Source organism: Somniosus microcephalus, chromosome 12 (genome assembly GCF_052327205.1).
Source record: "Somniosus microcephalus isolate GS21.2 chromosome 12, FLI_Smic_1.0, whole genome shotgun sequence".
NCBI classification, from domain to species: domain Eukaryota; kingdom Metazoa; phylum Chordata; class Chondrichthyes; order Squaliformes; family Somniosidae; genus Somniosus; species Somniosus microcephalus.
The window spans coordinates 47613062-47639351 of NC_140998.1; the positions used below are offsets into that span (position 1 = coordinate 47613062).

Genomic DNA, 26290 nt, shown 5'->3' on the forward strand with positions numbered 1-26290 from the left:
CACAACTCATATTTTTTAAGAAAAGCTTTTTTTCTCCAAAATGCACGTAGTGTCCTAAAGAGCCACATGGAGTCCAGTGACGCTTTACGAATCAGAGTCTTGAAATAATTATTTTAACCAATCGAATGAAAGCTGTATTTTTCTCAGTTTGCTTGAAAAGTGGGAAAGTTGCGGCTTAAGCGTCTTCCGGTATCTTTACGATTAGAATTTTTAACTTACTTCTAAACAGCGCAAAGTTTAGTGAAAAATTAGAAATTTAAAAATACATTTAGTTCATAATACTAATGAGCTTTATATCTGCTAATGAAAGATTGACAAAACTGCCTTTGATCCAATGCTGTAGAGCAACTGCTAAATACTATGTCACATCATATTAGAGAAGTTAACCTATTTTTTCTTCATTCTATCAAACTATAGTTTAAAAAACATTTTCTACAAATTTCTTCCCACCTTACTTTCTATATTAAACACATTTGCATATAATACATATATTTATATTTCACGTGTGTTTGGGGAGGGGGTTTTCAATATTTCAATTGTTCTGTCAACCATAATGCAGTGCATTTTTGTGCAATAGAAAACAAACCAAAATAATGGCCAGATGGCAACACCATAGATGTTGAGATCACAGCGGTTTAATAAAGTTGAGGTTTTGGTTTGAAAATTCAGGGGAGATACACTTGCCTGTTTCTGACGTTCCAGTTCAGCCTCCAGTTCTTTTCTGGTCCCCGTTAGTGCATTGATTTGTTCCTGTAGCTCTTGGAGTTGTTCCCTAGATGACTCTGCCTCACCCAGCTGCTGTGTCTCTGTATCCTGTCATTGCATTCAAGTGCATAAAGCTGAATCAGTCAGCAGAATTTCATTTTTAACATATTATTACACATATCCAGCCTCCACTAAGAAGTAACTGGAATAATTTCTCAATTTTAATTCATATCATTGTAAAGCCTATAGGAATGGAACAGAATTACAAAATTACTATTTATAGCAAAAATAAATTGCATCCATAAAAACAGGAATGGTGCATAAACATTCACTCACCGTTAAATTAGCCTGAACACTTTGATCAAGTATGTGCAATAAAACATTGAGGTAATTTTTTCCCCATCCCATTTGTTATCCAAGATGGTGTGCACTGAAAATAGGCCTTACTTTGAAGTCACTGACAGCTATAAATCAAGCTTTTTTTTGTTGTTGTTGTTGAGGATTTGGAGCATTTCACCTTTTTTTCTCATCAGTAAACATTGTTATGGATGTTATTTTCTTTGTAAAATGTCCCTCTTTCTTTTCACCAATTGAAAATCTGGTTGCCCAGTGATAATTGCTGTAGCGCTCAATTAGTGCCACTGCGTCACACTATAGCAAATTTCTATATTGAAATACAGTTCTATATACAATAGTGCATTTTATTGTAGTACAGGTACACTATCCCTTATCCGAAAGCCTTGGGACCAGCTGAGTTTCGGTTTTCGGATTTCAGAAGGTATTATTATAAGACTGGGAAATTTGTATTTAATATAAATTTTAAAAGTTCAGGCTACCTCTTGCGACTGTTCCGTGTCTCATTCCCCTTCCTGCTTCTCTGGAAAGTCAAATATCGGCTGACTCCTACTAAGCTGGCCCGCAAATCAGGTCGGGGGTCGGGTCGGGTCAGGTTGGGGGGGGGGGGGGGGGGGGGAGAAAAGAATATCGGACGGGCCGCGGTTCAGGTCGGGGGCGGGGGGGGGGGGGGGGGGGGAGAGTGGGAGTGGGAGAGAAAGGAATATCGGACGGGTCGCGGTTCGGGTCGGGGGAGAAAAGAATATCCGGGCCGCTGCAGCTATCGGACGGGCCACTGTATTGTTGGGTTCACTCTCCCGGTACCTCCTTCACACTGCCCGACTCGGCCTGCAATCTCCTACCCAGGAGGGAACTCAGTGACCCTCTGCCCTGCTCAGCGTAAGTCGTGCGCCACTCTGGTCATGTCGTGCGCACGACTTATGCTGAACGCAAAAACTTTCGGTTTTTAGAGGTTTTCGGAAGTTCGGATAAAGGATAGTCTACCTGTACCCGATTCAAGGCATTCGGTCGTACTGTGTACACCAGTACACGATAGAGTATTGCTGTATAGAACTGCATTTCAACATATAACTTTGCTATAGCACCACTTAGGTCAAGTACAACATAAACAGACTGATATCCCAAATGATTCAGGAAATTTTTCTGTTTATATAGAAAGTCCTGGACCTCGGACTTAGAATAGACGATCCCTGAAAAATACAGATATCCATAACCCCAGCTAATTTGTGCCAGATGTCTACAAAAGCTTCACTACATATTAAAACAATCCCTGGAGTACCATAACCACATATCTACTCACTCACTGGTGGGGGGGATTTTCAACTTTGGCTCAAAACAGGCATAATTTTGTGCACCTGCCCAAGGCCACGGCGGGGAGGCCCGAACCATTTTCAGACTCGTGCCTCATTTGAACTGTGTGCGTCGAATGGGTGCTCCGCTGTATCTTGTTTCGGACAGAGGAAAAACAGTTGGGTTCTTATAAAAAAAAATAATTCTCAGGATGTGGACATCGCCGGCATTTATTGCTTATTTCTAGTTGTCCTGAGAAAGTTGTGGTGGGTCTTCTTCATTAATCGCTACAAGTGTTTGATACGCCGAGTGGCTTGCTAGACCACTTCATAGGGCAGTTAAGAGTCAACCATGTTGGTGTGGGACTGGAGTCACATATTAGCTAGAGCGGGTAAGGATGTCAGGTTTCCTTCCCTAAAGGGCATTCTATATGGATCTGTCAGCAGGGTGGTCCTGTTGCAGAGGGGGGGGGGGGGGGGTGAACGGTCTGGAAGGTTTTGTGGGGCCAGGAGGAGCCAAATACTTACCTCTTCCTGAACGGCCTACAGTGGTCCCTTTAAGGATCATGGATCAAGCCACTCAATGCCCGGTACAATGGAGACTAGCATGCAAGGAGCATACACCGCCCATTTGCACATCATAATTCCAAACGAGGATTTACAACCGGCATAGGGCCCCGATTTTCATATTTCAACAGCCTCCTGACAATTGGTCAGGAGTGCTAGGTGCCCATTTAAAGGCCGACCTGAGAACTGAATCACGTGGGCAAACGGGTGTCCAACGTGCCATTCAGATTTTCCAGTGGGAGCCACCTATTTTTCAGGTGAGAAACAGGTGGACAGCAGTTGAAAATGCCCCCCCCCCCACCTCTGACCCCCCACCACTGCTCCCTAGTTAGAACTTGGTCTGTACAGTTTTGTTCAATCACTGCTAAAGCTAGCAACAAAGTGCATCATTTTTTGAGAGTTTTAAAGCTGTTGAAAGTATGCAGCTGGTTACCTGTAGTTCTGTCCTCAGCTGTTGGATGTGACCCAGCAGTTTTTGGACCTCTTCACGTTGCATGTCACGCTCATGCCGCAGTTCCTCCAGTTCCATGATGCTGACAGCGTGGTTCTCTAAACCTTCGATCCCAGAACCCTCTTTTAGGCTGTTAATCAGTTTCTCTTTGGACTGTGGAAAACATGCGTATAAATATTTCATCATAACAAATTTGTTTTAAATTGTTTCAGAATATTGATTGAAAAAATAACGTGTATAGCCTTTCATTTCTATAAGCCTACTTTGGAATCACCAGCACCGTTGCTCCTAAATCCACAACAAAGCACATTCAGAACTTCAAATGGGAATTACCATATTTAAATTTTAAAACATCATTATCCCTCTTTGGTGTAACTTTGATAAGTTTTACTCAAAATAGTCAAAGTGGATTATTAGATCAGTGATCAAATCAAAGGCAACTCTCGTTTAACCGGCACCTAAATATCCAGAACCCTCTAATAACCGGCACAATTCTCACTCCGAAAACTACAGTATACAGTTGTTTATAAGTTTTGTTTTACTGTTAAGTAATTAAAGAGTTATGGATTACCCTCAACTGGCATTACTGTACTTAATCAAGCATCTTCCACCATCCATTTAACACAACATTCTGCAGGCGAGTACCCAATTATACTGCACATTTCTTGATTTTTTTATTTGTGTTTGTTAAAAATAGCCTCGGTAGATATACCTCTCCGTTATCCGGAATTTTTTTTATCAACCGGCACCATCCCGGTCCCGTCGGTGCCGGATACCAAAGAGTTTCCTGTATGTTGATTTTATATTTACGAGTCTGACCTAAAATCTCTGGTGGCAAACTGCTAAGGCTTAAAATGATAGTGATGATACAAATATGGGACTTGACTCAAGCTACCTAATTTACGTTTTTCTCCCCTAAAGCACACTTTTTCCATCTCGTGGCAAGATTCAAATACTGCAAAACAACAGTACAAGTTATTATTTTTTTTTAAGTACACATTTCACTCTCAAGTTTGATCATGAAAATCAAACAACTTTTTTTTATTTTTTTTTTAATAAAGTATTAGGTGTTTGTTTAAACATAAAAGGACACTAATCATAGAATCAAAGTCTCTCAGCACAGAGGCCCTTCAGCCCATCATAGCTCTTCAACTGCAGCTAATTTAATCCTATTTTTTTGCTTTTTCCTTTAATATTTTCCTTTTCAAATACTTATCCAAGGCTCTCTAAATGCTATAATCTCTGCCTCAATAGCCACTTGTCATAAAGCATTCTGCAATAGCTCTGTTGAAAAATATTCTTCTAATTACCCCATTGCTCTTCTCATGATAATCCCAAATTAATGTCCCATTGTTAACGATTCCCTATTCAGCAGACACTTGCTGCTATCAGAATAGACTAGACTGGGGCTCTTTTGCAGAACCTAGGGCCTGGGACTTCAAATTCACACATTTATGTCTGGGTTCACTGGTTGCACAGAACATACTCTACCTATAAATTACCCATTTTACAGTGCATTCTAAAGACAAACAAACGGAGAGGTTTTCTGTACTTCTCCATAACCTTGTCCTCACTTGAAGGATTCTGGTAGCCTTTTGCTTGTAGTCCATCAGTTCCTGTTTAGCAGATTCCAAGCTGGTCTTAGCAACTTTGAGCTGTTGCTGATGATCATCTGCCCTCCTCTTCTCTTCAATCACCTTTCTCTCAGATGCGGTCAGTGTTTCCGCCAAACTTTGACGCTCGAATTCTACCTTACTGAGTCTAGCTGCAAATTCATTCTGAACAGAAGATACAGAAGAGGCGTTTCAGATCATCTCAATACATTTTAATATATCCTTAGAAAAAGATCAGGTAAATATTAACCATTTTCTTGGCTTATAGGCAAGCATAAAACATTGCTAAACAATGTCTGGGAATATAATAGAATTTCATATAACACACCTAATAAAAAGGAATACTGCACATTAAGTCCTTGCAATTGCTCACCCTCAGGTATTCATAGGAAGGTAGCTTTGTACCTATTTCTTACTCACTGTCCAGGTCACACATGAATGACAGCCCCTTGGACAGTGCACTGGAGGGTGCCCAGCATCCAGGAGATGAGGGGATTGGCACAGATAAAGAAAAAGATTCATTTTAAGCTCATCACACAAGGTTTGTCTGTCAATTGAGAAGACAAGGAGTGTCAAAAGGAGCTTGAGCAGAGGCGAAGTGAAGTAATGGCATTCCATGACTTTCCTTGAAAATTCAATGAACGTGGAGGTCTCATAAGGCTAGCCATCATGGATGGTTAACTAATCCTTTCTAAAGTTAGCTGAGAGCTGGGGCGGGAGGAACTAGAATTTGCCCCAAAATACTTAGAGACATAGTACTTTTCTCAATTCAGATGCAAATTCCTACTAATTTCCAAGAATAAAAATGTAAAAAGCGTTTTTTTTAAAAATATATGTGTTTCTTTTACATTTGTTTCCCTACACCATTATACAATGATGAAATATGGAGCTTAAATCACTAAGTCATGTTAAGTCACCAATAGGGAGAGTGGGAAGCTGGCAAGTGGAAGCCATATGTTTTCACCACTACAGGCTTTGCGACCTGCCAGTATTCCCACTCACTCGCACTCTGCATTCACAGCATCCAAAAGAAATGGCACCCGCAAAAAAAGTGTTCTGAATGAACAAAATTGTCAAACCCCCTTTTCTGTGATTTGGCTTCTTTTTTGCAATGACAGACAAGGCAGGGAAATAACAGGGAGCACAAAGATGACAAGAAAGAAGAATAATCCACTTATAAAAGTCTCAGACTTTTTTTAAAAACTTAATTCTCAAATTTTGATTTCCACATGACAACAGTGACTACACTTCAAAAGTACTTTATTAGGTGTAAAGCACTTTGGGACGTCCTGAGGACATGAAAGGCGCTATATAAATGCAAGTCTTTTTCTTTCTTTTTTTTAAAGTTTCCAGCTTTAGGTGTTTGCAAAGCAATCTGATACAAATAAGGTTGGCGTGAACAGCTTTATCTGAATCTAGGTCTGCTACCGGCCTCAAGCCGCATCATATGGCAAACTATTTAACTTGTAATTAAATACAGCCACATGTCCTGGTTTGATGCAAATTACCAGGCCAAGTTAAACCCCTACTGTAAACAAGGCAAATGCAGCATGCTAGACAGTCAAATGACATTATTTATGATGTTCAGCTGCCAAGCCATTAGCATGAACTGGATAGCTTTTTTCCAAACAAACCTGCATTTGATTGTAACCATCTTGTTCTCGTTTAAGTGATGATTCCGCTTCCAGAAGCCTCTCTTGCATGGTTTGGTAGGCTTGGTTGTGCAAGCTGCTCCCTTCACTATGATCTTGCAGTATTCTTTCAAAAAAAAAGAGGTACATTATAAAATTATCTCTGGGATTTCTAGATGTACTATGTAATAAACACAGAATGTCTAAATGGATTGGGGTTTTTATATTACCTATATTCCTAACTGTGTCTACAGTTTCCAATTTGTCTGTGGTGTAATATTGTTAATTAGAAACACAATCAAATTATAGCCCCAGCACAATGTTTTACTACTTCAAGGAGGTATGCAAACAGCAAGACTTCAACAAGTGGGTGATTTAGGTGGTGCAGTAATGTTCTATTTTAGGCCCCAAGTCTGAATCCAGTGCCGACTGATTGAATTAAAGCCTCTCAGTCCCAGTAGCAAGGATGACAAGTGAAATTACTTTGGCTGATCTCAACCCAGCACTTGGTGGAATAACAATTACACCTGTAACAAGAGCAAAACTATTGCTCCGATAACAAAGTGAGTGAGTTATACCGATCTCGTTAGCCCAATGGGAGAAAAACTAGTTAAGTAAGGAAACTAGCTTATTAACTGACATAATTGATGAGTATGGACTGTCAAGTAGAGGGGGGTGAGTGAAATATATAAGAAGTCGCAGTTGGTAATGTGTATTGGGATTTGTAAAGGCCTAAGATACTGAGCTCAGAACTGTAATGCGTTTAATCCCCAACCAAACCATCACCATATGTGGTTGCAAGTATGATCTTTTAAGTGTATGTTTAAGTACTACTGTATGCTTAGTAAATCTATGACACTTGACCTCAATGTTCATGAACCTTACTGATTTGAGGAGTAGATGGAACATCTAATTATAAATAAAACCATCTTAGCAATGTTCACTGTGAAGTACAAAGGCTGTAGTTGGGGTTAAGGCAGAGTAAAGAGTGCTTTACCCTGCATCTAGTTCTGCTATGTCCAACTTAAGAGTGTTTGTTGACAACACTGGGTGCCCGAAATAGAAAAGTGCTTCATTCTCTCCCACCAACAATCCTCAGCTTAAAAAGCACAGAATAAATCACAAAAGGACACTGACAAATCAAATTATGCCATAATTTCCTCCAATATCACATATTATTCTCAAGCTGATTGTGTGGGGTGACACAGATCCCAGGATTGTCAACCTGTGACACAACCATGCCAAGCTTCAGGATCTGGAATTTCAACGGGCTAGAAAAGTGGTCTTTGAAGTAGGTTTGCAGACCTCCTTCTTGAAGCAGTGCTCTCAACTCTAAAAAATCGACAATGGGAGTAGGGAGCCAGAACAAGAAAATGAAGTGAAGCATTAGATATATTCGAGAGTAAAGTTTTCTTTAAGATGATAGAGTGAATAGGGAAGTGACAACAGGAGGGAAAAAGAGATGGGTACGTATAGTAAAATTGTTTATTTTTTCTTATTGGAATGTAAAATTATGTTTTGGCGTTTCATTTAGTAGTTTAGGGTCACTATTAAGGTAATAAAGGTATTCCTGATGTTTGAGCACTTGTTACTGCAATATTGCTTATTACACCATCACAATGCACGAACAAAAAAACTAAATCAGTCGTCCAAGGAAAACAGGCGCCTTCTCTCAACCTGCTGCAAGTCGAAGGGTAACTGGTTAATGATATCTTTAAAAAAAATACAAGGACTTTGGTAATTATATGACAGCATAAATGTTTGCTCAAGATGCAGAGCACTCGACAACAGGGTAATTTTCTGACATGCAGTTTATTTCAAGTAATCCTGAACCAGGGACAGCCAAGGTCAACAGCAGGTCAGAATTCCCCCGACAATGTGGCACTACCCCAATCTTTAAAATGCATCCTTCAATGTACTAATTCATTTCACTTAGGACCTTGTCAATGAGAATTGATGAGTTTATCCCACTTGTCTAAGCTAGGTTTGAAACAAAAACCTAGTTAAAAGAATCAGTGTTCAAATTCTTTGCACCATCTAAACTCAGTCATTTTTATGACCTTTGTGCTAGATTGGAAATTAGTGACCATGCCAATAAATTCATTAAAACCTGTTTCTTTCATTCTGCAGTGCGTCCATTGCTTCAGTACGCGCCTTCAGGAGCTGATCTGCCTCTTCCAGTCTCACTCTGAGCACAGCCAGCTGAGAATCCTTGGCACCCAGCACCTCGTTCAGGTCATCAACCTGGGAACGCAGTTCCCGACCCATCCTGTCAGACTTCGAGTTCTCAGTATTCCATTTCTCAATCTGCTTTCTGGCTTTATTTAACTCTAAAACCACAAATATTTAGAAAGAAACAAACAATTAGACCAAAATACAGATGAGGGGGGCCACTCATCCCATCGTAGCCCATCCAAACAAACATTATTGTCCCCCACATACCCTCTAACTACATCTTGAATTAATCCAGGGTTTTTGGTTGCATCACCCTAACTAGAGGACCATTCCAACTCTAGCACTCTTTGCATGAAGAAATTGTTCCAGTCTTCTCTCTTAGTTGTTCTTCATCAGTTTTAGCCTATGCCTCCCTTATTCTAGTGTCTTGGTTTACCTTGCAGCAGTGCTCCTGGTTTACCTTATCTATCCCATTTAATACCTTGCATACTTCTATACAAGGTCCCTTCTCAGTCATCTCCTTTCAAAGTTAAAGAGACACAGTTTATCTAATCTTTCCTTGTATCTATATTGCCTGGTTCCAGGGATCAGCCTGTTGTTGTTCTCTGCACTGCATTCATTACTTGGATGTTCCCCATATATTTTGGAGGCCAAAAGTGAACACAGTATTCAAGGTGTGGTCTGACCAAGTTATTACACAGTTTTAGCATGAAATGCTACAACCTATATTCTACTGATCTAACAATATAATTCAGCATTCCATTTGCTTTGTTTTTTTCTGCTGCACAACAATTTGACATATTGAAAATGTAACTTCAATCAAACTTGTGATGCAGCAAATTAATTTATCAATCTGTGTATAAAGTATTGTGACACAGGCTTGAGACTACCATTTCCCTACATTCAATTTCCAATTCTGACTGCTCCATCGGGGGAAAGAAAGCCCACTGTCAATAAAATTCCTTCATTGTTTAGTATATTGAACCAAGCTATTGCTTCTCTCTGCACTTTTCACAGATCCAATGGTATGTTAGCTCTCAAACAATCAGGAAGCATTACTTGCAACCATAACAGACTCTGGAATTCTGTTTAATTCATACTACGGCTTTGTAGATAGCAGCAGCCACCAATAGATTCCACCTCCCTCTGAGGTATTGACTCATGTTGGCGCACAACTTTTTAGATGCCAGCAACACTCCACTACCTTACCGTGGTGATTATTCTTCACTTGTAAGTATAGACAAGTGAGTATTGACAGTGAATAGCTGCTGCCTATGGGGAACATCGTAGCTGAGCTCAATCCTGTCTTCCTCACCTGAAGTCCATATCTGTGCACTTTACAGAAGAGGCCACTGGTTATCTGTCAGAATCAGCGACCGCAGCTGTTTTCCTCTCCCTAGCCCAGGGATACTGAGATCAGTGTTGTCACTAGGATAGCAGTGAAGCAAAATGGTGGGAGGGTGAAATTTCCAAACTATGTCTACCTGAACTGTGAAAAACCACCAGCAGTACAAATAGACTCGAAATGTGGAATGTGTCCGCAGAAAGCTTTTGACCTACATAATACCAAGTGAAATGCACATGGTCACACGTCTACCACTTGTGGTTGTAGTCATCAGAACAAATTATCACATTATGCAAAGATCAGGAGTATTACACAAAAAATGTATTGCGCAATATTAAAGTTTATTGGCTTAACGGCTATTTTTCCCATTGTATATTGTTACCAATACGCCAAATAAGCCTATATGCCTAGAGACAACTCAGTACCATTACCCAAGTTGAGATCAACCAACTCAGCAAAGACCATGGCCCCGATACTTACTTGGGGCCATGGAGAAAGTGGGGGGAGGATTTCTGGACAGGGTTTCCCGTATATCTTTACTGAAATTAACTGAAGGACGCCTTTTAAATTTTTTCTGCAGGTTTCCTACCCGACAGGCTGGCTGCCTGTGGGGCGGGAAAGCCTGCGGCAGGGGAGCAAAGAGGGAGGGAGGGAGAGAAGGAGCGATGGAGGGTGGGGGGGAAGAGAGAGATCATGGAGGTTGGGGGTAGATCCTAGGGGAGATGCGGGGGGGGGGGGGGGGGGGGGGGGGGGAGTTCGGCCAATTGCAGGGTCCTAGAAGAAGTTTCCTTGTTGGACCTGGAGGAAACACTCCTGCTCCTCCTGGCCCACAAGCAGCACTGTAAATGCACTAGGCTCATGGCCCTTCTCACCTCTGTTTACCTGCCTTGTTTCCCAAGGCCCGGGAAACCCTGCCAAAATTAGTTAAAAATAAAAAATCATGTAAAAATGGAGGCACACAGTCTCCTTAAAAGATTTCAATGACCCACCCGCCTCCTGAGAATGGATTGGTCGCCGGGTTGGGGACGGATTTGAAATTTTTAACCATTGTAGCTTCCCACACTCCCCAAATCCACCCATTCTTGGGAGTTAAAATTACCCCCCCGCCCCCCCCATGAATCAAACCTTTCTTGTCTATATGGCTCAGTACAACACCACATGACATACTTATCAGCCAACCAATTTTTCTTTAAAGGTTTTCTCTCAAACATGATCCAAGTTTCTTTTTTTCCTGTTGTAATACAAGTAGCCGAATAAACTAGCTTTCTCTCTGCTTTTAGTTTTAGTCCTCTGCTTGAATTTGAACAATTGTTCCTGGAACATAACCCAGCGATGACAACACCTAACTTTGCTGAAGCAAAATAGTATTTCAGTTTTGCATTTTCAAGTCCGCCTTTGCTTGCGGTTCACTCATGCCACACGTTACCCTTGGCAACAATCATGACAGTTAAAGCATTTCCTCCTCCTGAACCTAAATTAGGGACTAAAATTTTAAAAATAATTTTGTGCAATTAGAAACACATGAGCCTGGAATCCCAATTATATAACTGGTATCTATAGGGGGATAGTTTCCCTCGGCAAGCTACGGATAAAGATAACTAGTGCATTCTGAGAGGCCCAAAGCTTTATTTCCTGTCATACCTTCTTGTGTATGCTTTGATCTCTGAATCAGTGAAGCCATTTCTTGGTTCAAGGAGGAGACCTCACTCCGCAGCAGCTGGTTCTCAAGCCGAAGGTTCGATAGCTCTAGTGACTGACTCTCATCTTTAGCTGAAAAACTTAGGCTGGCTGTATTACTCAACGGTTCCTCCTTTGAAGGCTCCATTTGGGCACCTTGACTCACATAAGAGCTTTCTGAGCCATCTGAATGTATTAAAAACAATAATCAGTAAATGTAATGAAAGCCATGCATGAAAAATTATTTTACACTTTTGAAGACTAGCCTGATTTCCACACAGGAAACTTTTTTTTTTTTTTTTTATATTCGGCACAGACGGGACCGACGTGGTGCCGGTTCATCAAAAATTCCGGATAACCGAAAGCTATAGTAAAAGATACGGAGCTGAGAGCTCCGTATAAAGCAACAAACCCTGTTGCTTAGCAACAGGCTCAGAACAATGGCCACAAGTTGCAAGCGTTTCTGTAGCTTAGCAACAGCTGCAGCCACACCCTTGCACAGCAACAGAAGGAGGAAGGCAAGTAATAAAACTTACCTGAACCTACTCCTGAATTTTGCCGGTTAACCAAGATTTCCGGTTATTTAGGTGCCGGTAAATCGAAAGTTTCCTGTACATATAAAGTTAACCTCTACAATAGCAACAGATGTAGATATTTCAAAATCCGCTTCACTGAATCAGTTCATTAACTTACCACAGAGCAAATCCAGATCTGTACATTTTGGAAAACATTTTAGGATAAACTTTGCAAGGCCCCTGCTGCACAGCCATACTCAATGGGACTGTGGATTGGATAATTGGGGTGTGGGGGTCTGCACAGCCGATGTTGGCGTTCCCGATTTTCTGATTAATTTTAATGATAGGAACATTGTGTGCAAGGTGCAATCGGGAGGGCCGCCCTCTATGTCCGATTCTCCAATCTGTGCTCCCATTGAGCGAGGCCTTGCAAAATTCATTCATCTCGAACGTTCAATTAGAAAAAACAGAGCAACATGCACGTTCCAAATGCTTTCCACTGGGATTTACTTTGGCCTGTCAGGATCCAAAAAAAAAACCCAAACAGAATAGGAAATCATATTCTTTTACAATACCAGTATTTAATTACTTGCATAATCAAATTGTGCATATATTTTATATTGATCCTCTACAATACTTCAATCAGTATGAGCAATTCTGCTTTATTTCAAAGCCTACAGGTCTGGAACCCGTTACTCCAGCCTTCGAAAAAATGTAGCCTTCCCGCTGTGTACATTTTGTTTGGCGCTCTGGACCCAAGCCCATTACTTCTAACTTCCTTTATTTTCTCTTGACCCTTTTCGGGCCTCTCTCCTATCCCCCCTTCACCCCTTCCTGACACCCAGACATGCTCCATTTCCGTCACTCCCCCACCCAATCCCTACCCCAACCTAGCACTACTCCTCTATCTTCCTATTCTCCTGCCATCATCCTAGGCTTGAATCCGCCTTAGAAAAGCCCACAGCTACTGTACATGCCTCTCTCAGCATTCTCCAAGCGGACGATTGGCTCCGTACAAGTAGCAACTCCAAATGCTCCACCTGCTTCTCTCGCTGACCTTTCCACCCCACACACCCGCTGGGGACAAATCCTATCAATCTCCTTTCCGTTCCGCTCACCTTACATAGAAGATAGGAGCAGGAGTAGGCCATTCGGCCCCTCGAGCCTGCTCTGCCATTCAATGAGATCATGGCTGATCATCCAAATTCAGTACCCTGTCCCTGCCTTCTCCCCATATCACTTGATCCCTTTAGCCTTAAGAATAGAAACATAGAACACACCACTGCAAACAAGGCCCTTGCCATCACGATGGTGGCACTGACATCATGGCTTTGACTGAAACAGCGCTCATGGGTGGCAATAACTTGTCCTTTACTGAACGCTCCTGCCTGGCTAGATTTACATCACCTGCACCTCTTCCCCCCCGCCCTCCAATTTGCTGCAGTGACAATGTGGTCCTCATTACCAAATCAAACATTATGCAATTAAGAAACTGTGGTCAGATTTATGGGGAATAGACAAGTTACTCCATGGACTAGGTCATGTCTAAGATACTGGAGCTGGGACAAGTAGATACTACATCAAGCAAACATTTGGGGTTTCTGAAGTGTAACAGATTAGCACAATACATATTTCCCACATGATTTCCTGGCAGTCAAGTGGGAATTAGTTCTTGATAATCTTGGTTTTATCACATGTCCACATTGAGAGTTACTGTCAGCAACTGAAGAGACATGGGGGTGTTGACACACACCTTAATAAAAGCCACCCCAGGAAGTTTCTGGTAGATTAGATATTATACAAACTCTGAAATGATTTCAAGGCTGTAACCCAATCTCAGCATCCAGGTGAACTGCTCTAACTTCACTGTGAAGTTTAGGATATCATCTAGACCCCTTGGTCAGATTACTGCCGTAGAAGCACAGGACGATTCCATTCTTATCTGGGCTGGCTCTTTGCTAGAGCAATCCAAAATTAATCTGTTCTCTCCCACCCTCTGCTTCAAATACTTATTTAATTTCCCCTTAAAAGTTGCAATTGTCTCAACGATTCCTTGTGGCAAACCATTCCACACTCCAACAACTTTAATCAGAGAACTTTTGACAGTAATACTACTGTATCAATAATTATACAACTGATAGGATCACACTGTTAACTAAGCAGTAAACAACTGGCTCAATTGCTCCATTCTCCTGAGTAGTGATGAAACCTTTAATTATACCTGTACACAGCCAGGATTATACCCAAGCCACCTCTTAATGGAAATGATGCACAAAGATACTTAAACTTCGGACAAAATAAACAGATATGCAAAGTCATAGAGTTATACAGCACAGAAAGAGGCCCTTCGGCCCATCGTGTCCACGCCAGCCATCAAGCCCTGTCTATTCTAATCCCATTTTCCAGCACTTGGTCCGTAGCCTTGTATGCTATGGCATTTCAAGTGCTCATCTAAATGCTTCTTGAATGTTGTGAGGGTTCCTGCCTCTACCACCCTTTCAGGCAGTGAGTTCCAGATTCCAACCATCCTCTGGGTGAAAAAGTTTTTCCTCAAATCCCCCTGCCCCTTACCTTGAAACTATGCCCCCTGGTTATTGACCCCTCCACCAAGGGGAAAAGTTCCCCTCTATCTACCCTATCTATACCACTCATAATTTTGTACACCTCAATCAGGTCCCCCCTCAGCCTTCTCTGTTCTAAGGAAAACAACCCCAGCCTGTCCAGTCTTTCTTCATAGCTGAAGCACTCCAGCCCAGGTAACATCCTGGTGAATTTCCTCTGCACCCTCTCCAATGCAATCACATCCTTCCTATAGTGTGGCGACCAGAACTGCACACAATATTCCAGCTGTGGCCTAACTAGCGTTTTGTACAGCTCCATCATAACTGTTGTATCCGTGTGTTAATAGAGACACTGAAGGCAGGAGTTGGTTTCACAGGTGTTTACTGAACAAAGTCTGGAGGTGAACTAACTGATACAACACAATATACAGGCTTATATAGCCCGAGTGGCCATTACCGGCATTACAGTACACAGGGGGCTCTTAAAGGCACATACACTACAATACCTCCCCTTTTAGCCAACCAGTACATAATATTTTAAGTAATCATTAATTACATGTTACAAGAACAATAATCTACACATTGCTGCAGTTAATTAATTATAAGTCAGTCTCTCTGGAGGCTTCCTGACTCGGTCCGGATAACGCCTCGGTGGTGTAGTAGTTTCTGGTGGTGTAGTAGGTTCTTTTGGCAAGGCTGATTCGGCTTGAATGCCAGTGTCGGGTTCATCGGGTTCCAGTATCACCGGATCGGAGGTAGATATGGGTATCTCTACTTCATCATTAGGCGTATAGAGTTGTGGTGTAGGTTGTCCCTTTTCGGATGACTATGATTTGGTCAGCATGGTGCCTTATTATGCTTTCTCCGATGTCCACGGTATACATCAGTGGTCCTAGTCGTGTGCAGATAGTTCCAGGCTGCCATTTCTCGGTACGGTAGTCCCGGGCCAAAACTTGTTGACCTATCTGGAAGGTTCTAGTTGGCCTTTCATTCATGCCTTGAAATTGCCGGTTCTCCACGTCCCTTCTGATGTTGGGCTTGATCAAATCCAGCCGGCATCTTAGGCTTCTATTGAAGAACATCATGGTGGGAGTTTGGTTTGTAACCATATGTGTTGCATTCCTGTATGCAAACAAGAAGTTATCCACCGTGTGCTGAAGTTTTGTGTCTTCATTACCCATGGCCTTTATGGCCTTCTTGAAGGTCTGGACAAACCTTTCAGCCAATCCATTGGTGGTGGGATGGTATGGGGCGGACGTGTAGTGCTTAACCCCATTGTTTTTTTAAGAACTTCCTGAATTCTTCGGACACAAATTGCGGTCCATTATCAGAACAGATCTGTTCAGGCAGCCCATTCCTGGCAAATATGGTCCTCAATACTGTGATGGTTTTTTCCGTGGTGGTGGAGGACATCTTTATTACCTCCGGTCACTTGGAGTGTGCATCAACCGCGATTAAGAACATTGAGTCCATAAATGGACCAGCAAAGTCGATGTGTACCCTTTGCCATGGAGATGAGGGTCACTCCCATGGATGTAGAGGGGCTTGGGGTGGAGCATTTTGGACCTTCTGGCATCCTAGGCAGCTCTTGGTCATTTCTTCGATGTCTCCATCGATACCTGGCCACCATACAAACGCCCTGGCTAGGTTCTTCATTTTCACTCCACCCAGATGCCCCTCGTGAAGCTCCTTTAGCACTTTATCCTGGAGTTTGGGTGGAATCACCACTCTGGATCCACACATCAAGGTTCCTCGGCACACTGACAGCTGTTTTCTTTGCGAGAATGCTGGCAACAGCGGTTCGCCATGTGCTGTCCATCCCTTCACTGTTAAATCGTAGACTCGTGAGAGAGTCGGGTCATTTCTCGTTTCCCTTTCAATGGCAGAATTTGTTACAGGTAGACATTCGACTATGGTAGAGTGGAACATCTCCACCGGGTCTGCTGTAGGTGCCTCTTCTCCCGTTGGCAACGGTAGGCGCAATAAACCGTCAGCATTCCCATGCTGTTTTGATCCTTTGTATTCTATGTCATATTGGTGTGCCCCTAGAAAAAGGGACCACCTCTGTAGCCTTTGCGCTGTCATAATGGGAACACCCTTTTTAGGGTTGAATATGAAGATGAGGGGTTGATGGTCAGTCAACAAGGTAAATTTTTGTCCGTGTAGGTAATGGTTGAATTTCTTCACTCCCCATACCAGGCTGAGTGCTTCCCTGTCGATTTGGGCATAGTTATGCTCAGCTGAGTTCAATGAGCGTGACGCAAAAGCTATCGGCCGTTCCGAGCCATCAGGGAATCTATGCGATAATACCGCTCCTACGCCGCAAGGGGATGCATCGCACGCCAGTCTGATTGGCAGTGATGGGTTGTAATGAGCCAAAACTTCCTTGGACGTGATTAAGTCTTTGCATTTATGGAAGGCATGTTTACAGTCTTCGCTCCATTTCCAAATTACTCCTGTTTGTAGCAGTTCATTAAGAGGGTGCAGAAGAGTTGATAAGTTCGGTAAAGATTTATGATAGTAATTTATCAATCCCAAGAACGACCTTAATTGTGAAACATTTTCAGGTGCTGGGGCTTTTATGACCGCTTCAATTTTTTCAGGTGACTTATGCAACCCTTCCTTATATTGTGGCCACATAATTAATATTTGTTTCTGGAAAAATTCGCACTTGGGGCGATTTGCTCGTAGGCCCCGTTCTCTCAGCCCAGTGAGCACCTGCTCCAAATTGGCACGGTGCTCGTTGTCGTTTTCTCCTGTTACAAGGATGTCGTCTAGGTAGCATTGAGTCCCCGGAATCCCTTGCAGGACTTGCTCCATAGCTCTTTGCCAGATAGCTGGAGCTGATGCTACTCCGAAAACCAGTCGATTGTACTGGTACAGGCCTTTGTGTGCGTCTATCATGAGATACTTTCTAGAGGCCTCTTCAACCTCCATCTGTAGATATGCCTGTGCCAAGTCAATTTTGGTGAAACGTTTCCCTCCGGATAGTGAGGTGAAAATATCTTCTATCCTCAGAAGAGGATACTGTACCGTGTGAAGGACCGGGTTTACAGTCACCTTGAAGTCTCCACAGATGCGAATTTTTCTCTGTTCTTCAGATTTATTATTCAACGTTTTCTTCATGACCGGGACGATGGGTGTTGCCCACTCGCTCCAATCTATCTTGGATAATACGCCTGCCTTTTCCAAATTCTCCAGCTCTGCCTCGACTGCTGGACGAATTGCGTATGGCACCGGCCTTGCCTTAAAAAACTTGGGAATTGCCGCATCTTCCACTTTTATTGAGGCGGTGATGCCTTTCAAGGTTCCTAGTTTCTCTTGAAACACTTCCTTGGCGTTGGCCAAGATGTCTTTTAATCGTTCAGGTATGACGTCATCATCATTTTTTTTCTTACTGGTCACCGTCAGTGCCTGAATGGAGTGCCAGTCTAAACGTATCTTCCTGATCCATTCACATCCCAACAGCGGTGGACCACCATCTTGTAGAACGTATAAATACAACTTCTGTATTTCCTTGCCGTTGTATACAGCAGGCACCCTTATTTTTCCTTTGGGGTATACTTTCTGCCCCGTATATGTTTTCAAGATAATGGATGTGTCTTTCAAAGGTATATGTGGAAATAGCTGCTCGTAATCCCGTCGATTTATGACGGTCAGAGCTGATCCTGTATCTAGCTCCATTTTAACTGGGGACCCCGCTATCGTGAGGGTAACCCAAATGGTCTGGTAATCTTCTTTGGCAATTACATTATGTAATTTGAGACAGCTTAGTCTCTTGTTTCCGGAGTCGCTATCGCTCTTCTGGTCTTCGGAGCTACTGTCCGTCATCATTTGTACCTTTCTGTACTTTTATTGATTTTTTTTTTCCTGTCCGTGGATTTTTTTTGTCCAGATCGGCATACCCGTGCAATGTGTCCAATCTTTCCGCATTGCCTGCATGCTTTGTCCTTGAACCAGCAGTCCCTCTGGTCATGGGTGGATCTGCCGCAGCGATAACATCTCTCGAAACCCCGTGTCATTTCATGGGTGCCGAAGTCCTGTGTCTTTTGCTGTATCTCTGCAGCTCCTCTTGCGGCTGCTTCGTATGATACAGCCATACTGAAAGCCTTGTCCAGTGTCAAATCTTTCTGAGAAAGCAGCCTTTTCTGTGTTCCTTCACTTAGGAGACCGCAGACAAATTTGTCTCGAAGAGAATCTGCCAGTCCTGCCCCGAATTGGCAGTGCTTTGATAGCTTTCTTAATTCGGTGAGGTAATCAGCGTTACTTTCATTCTTGTGCTGATTCCTCTTGAAGAATTTGAATCGTTCCGCTATCAGCAGCGGTGTTGGGTTTAAGTGCTCTTGTAGGGTATCAACAATTTCCTTAAAATTCTTGTCCTTTGGTTTGGCTGGAGTGATTAAGTTTCGTAACAGCCCGTATGTCTTTGCGCCCATTAGATTTAGAAGTACTGACGCCTTTTTATCATTTTCTATTCCATTTGCTGTGCAATATACCTCCACTCTTTCCACATATGTGGTCCAATCCTCTATATCGTTATCAAAAGCATCAATATTGCCAGCCTTAGGCATCCTGGAAAAAAAATGGCGCTTCCCGCGCTTTTCTTTCTTTCCTGCAGAAAAGATATGGCACTTCCCGCGCTTTCCTGCCGCTGACAACGCTGTTTTCCGCGCTTTTTTTTTTTTTTTTAATTTACAGTTGGAGACTCGTTCCCGCCGGACTCTCTGGGACTTTCCCCCCCCCTCTGCTAGGTCCGAACGCCGACCTGCTTTGCAGCGCCGGCCGTCTCCCGAATGCTCCCCCCCGTCTGTTTCTGCTTGCCTCCGCCTTCGCTGCTTGGCCTCGCCGCAGAGCCAGCCGATGGAGCCCCAGCCCGCCCAGGAAGGATTATTGCAGTACCTGCCACCAGCTCGGCTAGCTGGTGAAACCAGAGTTTTTTTTTCTTGCTTTTCTTCGACTTTGGACGTCTGAGGAATCGATGTCCTTGAGGTGCTGCCGAATTGCAGGTAAGTCCGTTTCCAATTCGTCGCCACTGTTGTATCCGTGTGTTAATAGAGACACTGAAGGCAGGAGTTGGTTTCACAGGTGTTTACTGAACAAAGTCTGGAGGTGAACTAACTGATACAACACAATATACAGGCTTATATAGCCCGAGTGGCCATTACTGGAATTACAGTACACAGGGGGCTCTTAAAGGCACATACACTACAATAACCTCCCTGCTCTTATATTCTATGCCTCGGCTAATGAAGGTATGTATCCCATATGCCTTTTTAACCACCTTATCTACCTGTCCTGCTGCCTTCAGGGATCTCTGTACATGCACACCAAGTTCCCTCTGATCCTCTGTCCTTCCTAGGGTCCTACCATTCATTGTGTATTCCCTTGCCTTGTTAGTCCTCCCAAAATGCATCACCTCACACTGTTCAGGGTTAAATTCCATTTGCCACTGTTCTGCCCATCTGACCAACCCGTCTATATCGTCCTGTAGCCTGAGGCTTCCCTCCTCGCTATTTACCACTCCACCAATTTTCGTATCATCTGCAGACTTACTGATCATATCTCCTACATTCATATCTAAATCATTAATGTACACTACAAACAGCAAAGGACCCAGCACCGATCCCTGCGGTACACCACTGGACACAGGCTTCCAGTCACAAAAACAACCTTCGACCATCACCCTCTGCCTCCTGCCACTAAGCCAATTTTGGATCCAATGTGCCAAATTGCCCTGGATCCCATGGATTTGTACTCATCAATAGTGTTCCCTTTTAAAGTCATGCTGTCTTTCCCAAAGTTTAAGTGACCTAAATTATAGGTAGTAGTTTGTCCATTTCAGAGTATACTGCTAGCAGAGCAAAAGATACGATGGGGAGAGGTGACAAACAGACAATGCACCAAATCCGTTTCAGCACTCAGGCTAAGCTGGAACTAACATTTACCATTCTTTCCCCTTTCCAAGGGAAGGAGGGAGGGAAATAAATAAGTTTAGAGCAGTATCTGCAGTCTTTTATCTCTGATGTTAGCTACATGAATAAACCAAAACCTCACAAAGGATAAGGGATCGTCTCAAAAAAGGTGTCACTTCAATTTGTTTCATTACTTCTAAAAGTTTGGGGAATGGAACACCTACAAGGGGATACAGCTTACGCAGTGAGCGCAATACTTTGTTCCTTTAATGCTTTAACCCCTACCTTCGATCACACCTGCCACACTGATGGTGCCCGAGTTTGATTAAAATTTGCACAGTTTTATGCTATACGAAGTGGAAATAGGTTGAAACTGAACTAATTTGATGTAGGAGCTGTCCAACTAAACAGAAAGAGCCTTTCATTCAATTGGTTTTGGATTGGATTTGGATCCAGATCCCCTTAAAAAGGCAATGTGCAAACCAATAGTACCATCCAGTTTACTCACCCACAGAGAATGCTATTTTCTCATGTTGAAATTTGGCAAAATAGCATGTAAATTACAGTGGTGCACAACAACGGGAAATCCAAACATTTTGCATGTCTGTAACAGTGTTTGTGTAGGAAATTGGAAGTTATTGGTAAAGAGAAACACTATGATTTATTTTTATTGAAACTATTTCATACCAAGTCCAGCAGCAGAGTCGTCCTTGCCCACGCTCTCCTCAGCTGTCCTGATATTAATGGTGCAAGTAGATACTGAACTGAGACTGGAAGTTCGAGAATGACTTTTTGGTGTGGAAGGCTTCGCCGTCTCTCGTTTGTTGTCCACCCTTCCATTTAATGACTTTTCCGAACTATTTAGGAAATCAAAAAGCTGGTCATCATTTGGCTCAGTCTTTTTTGGTCTTACAAACTGCGTTGAGGGTTTGCTTAGCGAAGAGCTTGCAGGCGTGCCGGCCAAAGCTTCAAAGGTCCGTGATGAGGAGGGTACATTAGATGCTCCAGCGAGCAGGGTGGCCTTTTGTCTCTTAATGTTACTCGCAGCAGAGGAGACATAAGCAGTGTTCATCTGGGCCTGGTGATCAGATTTACTGCTCCGCTGATTCAGGGCAGAATACTGACTGGAAGAACCGGCTTCAGCAGCGAGAGTATTGGCGGTAGTTGCATTTTCAGTGGGTGTAGTGAGTAGGGCTGCTGCCGCCCCCTGGTCCACTTTATTCAAGAAGTCTTCTGCCTTCCCTGCAAGCTCAACCAACCATGACATCTTGAACTGCTATTGAACCGAAGGTAGTATTACATCACCTATTCACAAAAGAGCAAAAAGCATATTTTTAACCCAACGACCTAGAGTACATATACAACAAACGGTTAATGGAAAACAGACAAAACCAACCACTGATCACCAGTGGTCCTAAAAAGTGCAGACATCTTCCGTTACCATCCTCAAGGTTATAGAAATTGCTGCTGAATTGTGAGCAGTGTGCGAACGCTTCCAGTACTAAATCATACTCGGTACAAAATAAAACTAAATTACAGAATACAAGCTACACAATGATCATGGTATTAATGAAATTAGTCTCATGGGGTGGAGGGGCTCTACGATTAATCTGACCCATTCACCATAACAATGAAGCACATCAGAGCACACCACTGAATTCTGGGTATTGCCTAAGAACAAATACAGGAAACTGTGTGTCATCCGGAGGCTAAATGTCCGGCAAGCTCGAGCCACCGGCAAAAATCAGGAGCCGTTTCGTTAGGTTTTTTTTCTTTTCATTGCTTTTTTCTCAACAGTCAAGCTCTGCAAGGTCTCGCTGAAGCTGTTGCTAAGCTAGAGAGTACGGCCGACTGTTTAGAAGCTGTTGCTAAGCAACAGGGTTTGTTGCCAGATACGGAGCTGAAAATCTCCGTATGTTTCAACATTAGCGCTGGAGTGTCCGGCAGTTTTGAGGGAACGGCAACAGCTCGGTCCCGTCGGTGCCGGATAGCACAAAGTTTCCTGTATATAGATAGATACACACACAGTACATAAGATTGCACTTCTTACCATTCGCCTTCTTTAAATAAATGCTTGTATACTTCTTTCACCAATATCATATGGAATTTAAACATTGCAAAGAACTTCACACAATTTAATGCTTTTTGGAGTCATTTTGCAGTAGCAATGACCCACAAAACAGACAGCAATGAGATGAATGATTAGTTAATCTGTTTCTTTTGGTGGTATTACTTGAGGGACAGATGTTGGCCAGGACAATGGAGTGCCATGGGATCTTCAACATCCACCCGAATGGGCAGATGGACCTCAGTTTAATGTCACTTGAAGAATGGGATCAGCAATAATGCAGGAACTCCTCAGTAATGCACTCAAGTGGTAGCCAAGAAAGAATATGACCTCGATTTGAACCACTAGCCTTCTGACCCAGACACTAACAGTAGTACCAACTGAGTCAAGCTGGCCCAGATCCAACACCACATTTTATACAATGGATATCAAAACAATGAAACAAAAATAGTGCAGCTAAAATAATGTAGTAAAGGAAAGCAAATCAGTCATCTGGGGAAAAAAATGCAGCAATAAAATCAAAATAACATAGTAAAGAATAAATATTCAGACAGATTCTAAAAAGAAAAGCAAACAAGAGCAAAGAATCAAAAGTTGGTTCCAGAAAAAAAGGTGAAATAATGAAACAGAAGGAAAAAAATTGTAAGTCAACAGAAATGAAACTAACTCAAGTTCCTAATCCTTCACCTGGTAAGTATGGATTCATAGCATGTATTCCAATTTTTTTTTTTAGCATGCTAAAGGTTAAAAATGATGACAAAGACTAGAAGACAGCTGCTTTCTGGATGGTTGCGCGATTCTACGCAGAGCACGTGCAGAGCACAGAGCTTGGATGAGTGCAGCTCCAACAACATGCAAGAGGTTCGACACCATCCAGGACAAAGCTTGACTGGCACCCCATCCACCACCTTAAACATTCACTCCCTCCACCACCGGCATACCGTGTCTGCAGTGTGTACCATCTACAAGATGCACTGCAGCAACTCGTCAAGGCTTCTTCGACAGCACCTCCCACCACTGCAGTTCATGTAGTGAAGGCACTCCCACAATATTGTTAGGGAGGGAGTTCCAGGATTTTACCCAGCAACGGTGAAGGAACGGCGGGCGATACATGTCCAAGTCAGGATGGTGTGTGACTTGGAAGGGAACGTGGAGGTGGGAGTTCCCATGCACCTGCTGCCCATGTCCTTTTAGGTGATGGTGGCCACGAGTTTGGGAGGTGCTACCAAAGAAGCCTTGGTGAGTTGATGCAGTGCATCTTGTAAATAATATACACTGCAGCCACTGTGCGCCAGTGGTGGAGGGAGTGAATGTTTAAGGTGGTGGATGAGGTGCCAATCAAGTGGACTGCTTTGTCTTGCATAGTGTTGAGTTTCCTGAGTGTTGTTGGAGCTGTACTCATCCAGACAGGTGGAGAATATTCCATCACACTCCTGTCTTGTACCTTGTAGGTAGTGCAGAGGCTTTGGGGAAGTCAGGAGGCGAGCCACTTGGTGCAGAATACACAAACTCTGACCTGCTCTAGTAGCCACGGCACTTATGTGGCTAGTCCAGCTGAATTTCTAGTCAATGGTGAACCCAGAATGTTGATTGTGGGGGAACTGGTGAAGGCAATGCCAGTGAATATCAAGTGGAGATGGTTAAGCTCTCCTGTCAGAGATGGTTATTGCCCGGCGCTTGTATGGTACGAATGTTACATGCCACTTTGCCTGGATGAGGGCACTGACTACCTCATTATGAGGAATTGTGACCATCAGCAAACTTCTGACATTATGATGGCGGGAAGGTCATTGATGAAGCAGATTGGCCCAGGATGCTGCGCTGAGGAACTCCTGCAACGATGTCCTTAGGCTGAGATGATTGGCCTCCAACAAACACAACCATCTTTCCTTGTGCTGGGTATGACTTCTGTCACTGGAGAGTCTCCCAACCCCAGATCCCCATTGACTGTTTTGCTCAGGCTCTTTGGTGCCACACTCGGTCAAATGGGTGTTTACGGACTGACTGTTTAGTGCCATGTATGACAGCAGAAAGCAGGTGTTTACAGAGTTACTGTACATCCTGCCACGTTTTATATTGCAGGTGGTTTATTTACAATAAGGAATTCCATACTGTAAACAAATCACCCGGAAATAGGTAGCCTATGTTCCTAATAAAAGGGCTGTTACACAACCCTCAAAAGTTCCTGCAGAGTAGTCAATTGGAATACTTTCCAATAGCAATTATGTGCAACACAACGGGCTAAATCATGCAAGATTCAGGTTTTTCAGAATTAATAGGGCCTAATCTCTGCTGAATACAAATCACACAATGGTGTCAGCCATGGCTCAGTGGGCAGCACCCACGCCTGAATCAGAAGGTTGTGGGTTCAAGATCCACTCCAGAGACTCGAGCACAAAAATCTAGGCTGACACTTCAGTGCAGTGCTGAGGGAGTGCAGCACTGCCGAAGGTGCCGTCTTTCGGATGATACTTTAAACCGAGGCCCTGTCTGCTCTCTCAGGTGGACGTAAAAGATCCCGTGACACTATTTCAAAGAAGAGTGACTACACTTAAAAAAGTACTTCATTGGCTGTAAAAGCGCTTTGGGACGTCCTGAGGTGGTGAAAGGCGCTATAGAAATGAAAGTCTTTCTTTGCTTGCAGTATATGTGAAGCCGGATGACAACTGACAAGCAATGCATTGCAATCCGCCTCAGCTCAGCCCCCCGCCCCGTGAGACGCAAGAAGCGCGGTGCAGACTCACCGGGGCACAATGATAAGCTCGATGCCAGTGAGGTTAACACAGCGAGGCCTGGTCTTGGGCCCAACGACGGCGAAGAAACCACAACCCACTGCCACCCCCGGGCACTTACCCGCTGAGTGAGTGCTCACCCCGCACGGTGGGTGGGAGGGGGACAAGTGGAGGGAGTTACCGTGTCCGAGTGCCGCTGACCGCGATGCTGATGACTGAAGGCCGGCTCTCGGCCGCTCCGCCTCTGCCTCTGGAGACGTGGACGGGGACGCGGAACTCTTTGATCAGGACCCCAGACACCGAGCGGCCGCGCAACTCGCCTGACAGAAAATGAAGCGGTGGAGCCGGCGCTGACGTGCGCGCGTGATGACGTAGGGCCGCAGGTCTTGCGTCGTGCGCACGGAGGGGGCGGGGTCAGTGCGGGGGGGGGATTGAGATGGCGCTGCAGGGCTGAGTCTCCTCAAAGAAAGGAAAGACTTGCATTTCTATAGCGCCTTTCCAAACCTCAGGATGCCCCAAAGCGCTTTTACAGCCAATGAAGCCATGATGTGGAGATGCCGGTGTTGGATTGGGGTGGACAAATGTGATTTCAAATAAAGCTGTTGGACTATAACCTGGTGTTGTGTGACTTCCCACAGCCAATGAAGTACTTTTTGAAGTGTAGTCGCTGTTGTAATGTGGGAAACACATCAGCC

The 26290-nt window shown here is 43.5% G+C and overlaps 1 protein-coding gene across 4 annotated transcripts in view; it reads right to left on the minus strand.

The window, feature by feature from the left end:
• The window catches only part of golga5 (golgin A5), a 43717-nt gene extending 17782 nt beyond the window's left edge, over nucleotides 1-25935 (minus strand). Inside the window, exons 1-8 of one of the 4 annotated variants that reach the window (XM_086002799.1) lie at nucleotides 25777-25933; nucleotides 21483-22100; nucleotides 11772-11993; nucleotides 8721-8940; nucleotides 6614-6737; nucleotides 4941-5144; nucleotides 3349-3519; nucleotides 685-813 (exon numbers count right to left, since the gene is read on the minus strand). In XM_086002799.1, coding sequence (XP_085858925.1) covers nucleotides 685-813; nucleotides 3349-3519; nucleotides 4941-5144; nucleotides 6614-6737; nucleotides 8721-8940; nucleotides 11772-11993; nucleotides 21483-22062 — 1650 coding nt within the window. In that variant the 5' untranslated portion in view covers nucleotides 22063-22100; nucleotides 25777-25933. Of the gene's footprint in view, nucleotides 1-684; nucleotides 814-3348; nucleotides 3520-4940; nucleotides 5145-6613; nucleotides 6738-8720; nucleotides 8941-11771; nucleotides 11994-21482; nucleotides 22101-25607 lie in introns of all 4 variants that reach the window. The other 3 variants (XM_086002798.1, XM_086002797.1, XM_086002800.1) reach the window with 3 other exon arrangements.
• Nucleotides 25936-26290: the final 355 nt, after the last annotated feature.